Source organism: Capsicum annuum, chromosome 8 (assembly GCF_002878395.1).
Source record: "Capsicum annuum cultivar UCD-10X-F1 chromosome 8, UCD10Xv1.1, whole genome shotgun sequence".
In the NCBI taxonomy this organism is placed as follows: domain Eukaryota; kingdom Viridiplantae; phylum Streptophyta; class Magnoliopsida; order Solanales; family Solanaceae; genus Capsicum; species Capsicum annuum.
The window spans coordinates 4,767,855-4,769,115 of NC_061118.1; the positions used below are offsets into that span (position 1 = coordinate 4,767,855).

Below are 1,261 nucleotides of genomic sequence, written 5' to 3' on the forward strand. Positions count from 1 at the left end.
TTTTTGGAGATTATAAATTATATATAGCTATAATAAAAAAAAATAATTTTATTAATTTGTCACAGAATTATAAAAGGACAAATAAAAAAAAATAATAACTTAATAAAATTTTATTTCTGTCCAACACATGCATGCCATTTAGTCAAAATAAAGCAATTTAATTTCTTTGGCCCAACATTATTTTAGTGAAACTGCCAACATTTCTCTGGTTGCTTGATTATGAAATGTCTCATTATAATCACTTTTAGTAGTTTGATAAATATGATTAACTGACTATATTTATGTAATATTAAAACTGGTTCCCAGCTAATCAAGCACAAACCTCCATTCACCCATGTGCATTTATTTTGGGATATTTTCAAAAATATACCATTTGAAAAAAATAATTACATTATTAGCTCGTCGCATGGGGTTTAGCTAGTGCGGTTTACATCTCTTGTGTGGTTTACGAGCGATTGCACAATGAAGGGTTTACCAAGTGCGCACAAAGTGCTCACCATAGAGTGCTCACCCAAAGGGCAGAGGCTGTGGCAGAGGATTGTAGCGGCTGTAGGTTATCCTAGAATTTCCAAAAAAAAAAAAAAAGCATTATGCAACTTTATATAATATTATGAATTTATAGTATACAAATCTCTCTCTCTCTCTATATATATACTAGTTTAGTCTGACGTGCCCCACACGTGTAACATTTGATTATTTAAAATTAAATGATTTTATCTATTGCAAAGATTTTAATGAAGTGTAAAAGTTTAAATCACTTTTAAAAGATTCTTCACATTTTAATATAATATCGTAAACATAAACATACTTTTTACTATAAGCACATATATATTCTGCATCATCACTTTTTTTCATGCAGTGCCTCCTTCCCTTGCTGCCAGAGGCTAAGAGAGACGCGTCAATTTGAATCATATTTGTGGTATGGTTATTTTTCTTTTTTATTTCTATATTTAAAATTCTTCCTTGTTTTTAAAGTCAAAGTTTTACAAATTCATTGTTATTACGTACTTAAAACTTTTATATCTCTATATGAGAACATGCATGTGTGAAGAAAATACTGAGCAATAAGGTGAAGAAATATATATATGTATTAGCATTATTATTCAAAATGACAACATCTTTCCCTATGAATGCTGGTGATGGTCCTTATAGCTACTTCAAAAACTCCCATTTGCAGGTATTAATTAATTAATATGTTAATTAGTGCCACTTAAGTATTTAGTAGATATCTTTTGATTGACCTTACCTACGTTAAACTCTG

The 1,261-nt window shown here is 29.3% G+C and overlaps 1 protein-coding gene across 1 annotated transcript in view; it reads left to right on the plus strand.

Annotated features, from left to right (window-relative positions):
• The first annotated feature begins 1,064 nt into the window (after positions 1–1,064).
• LOC124886364 (loganic acid O-methyltransferase-like) overlaps positions 1,065–1,261 on the plus strand; it is a 2,907-nt gene continuing 2,710 nt past the window's right edge. Inside the window, exon 1 of the mRNA XM_047394302.1 lies at positions 1,065–1,177. Within this exon, the coding sequence (XP_047250258.1) occupies positions 1,109–1,177 (69 nt within the window). The 5' untranslated portion in view covers positions 1,065–1,108. The remainder of the gene's footprint in view (positions 1,178–1,261) is intronic.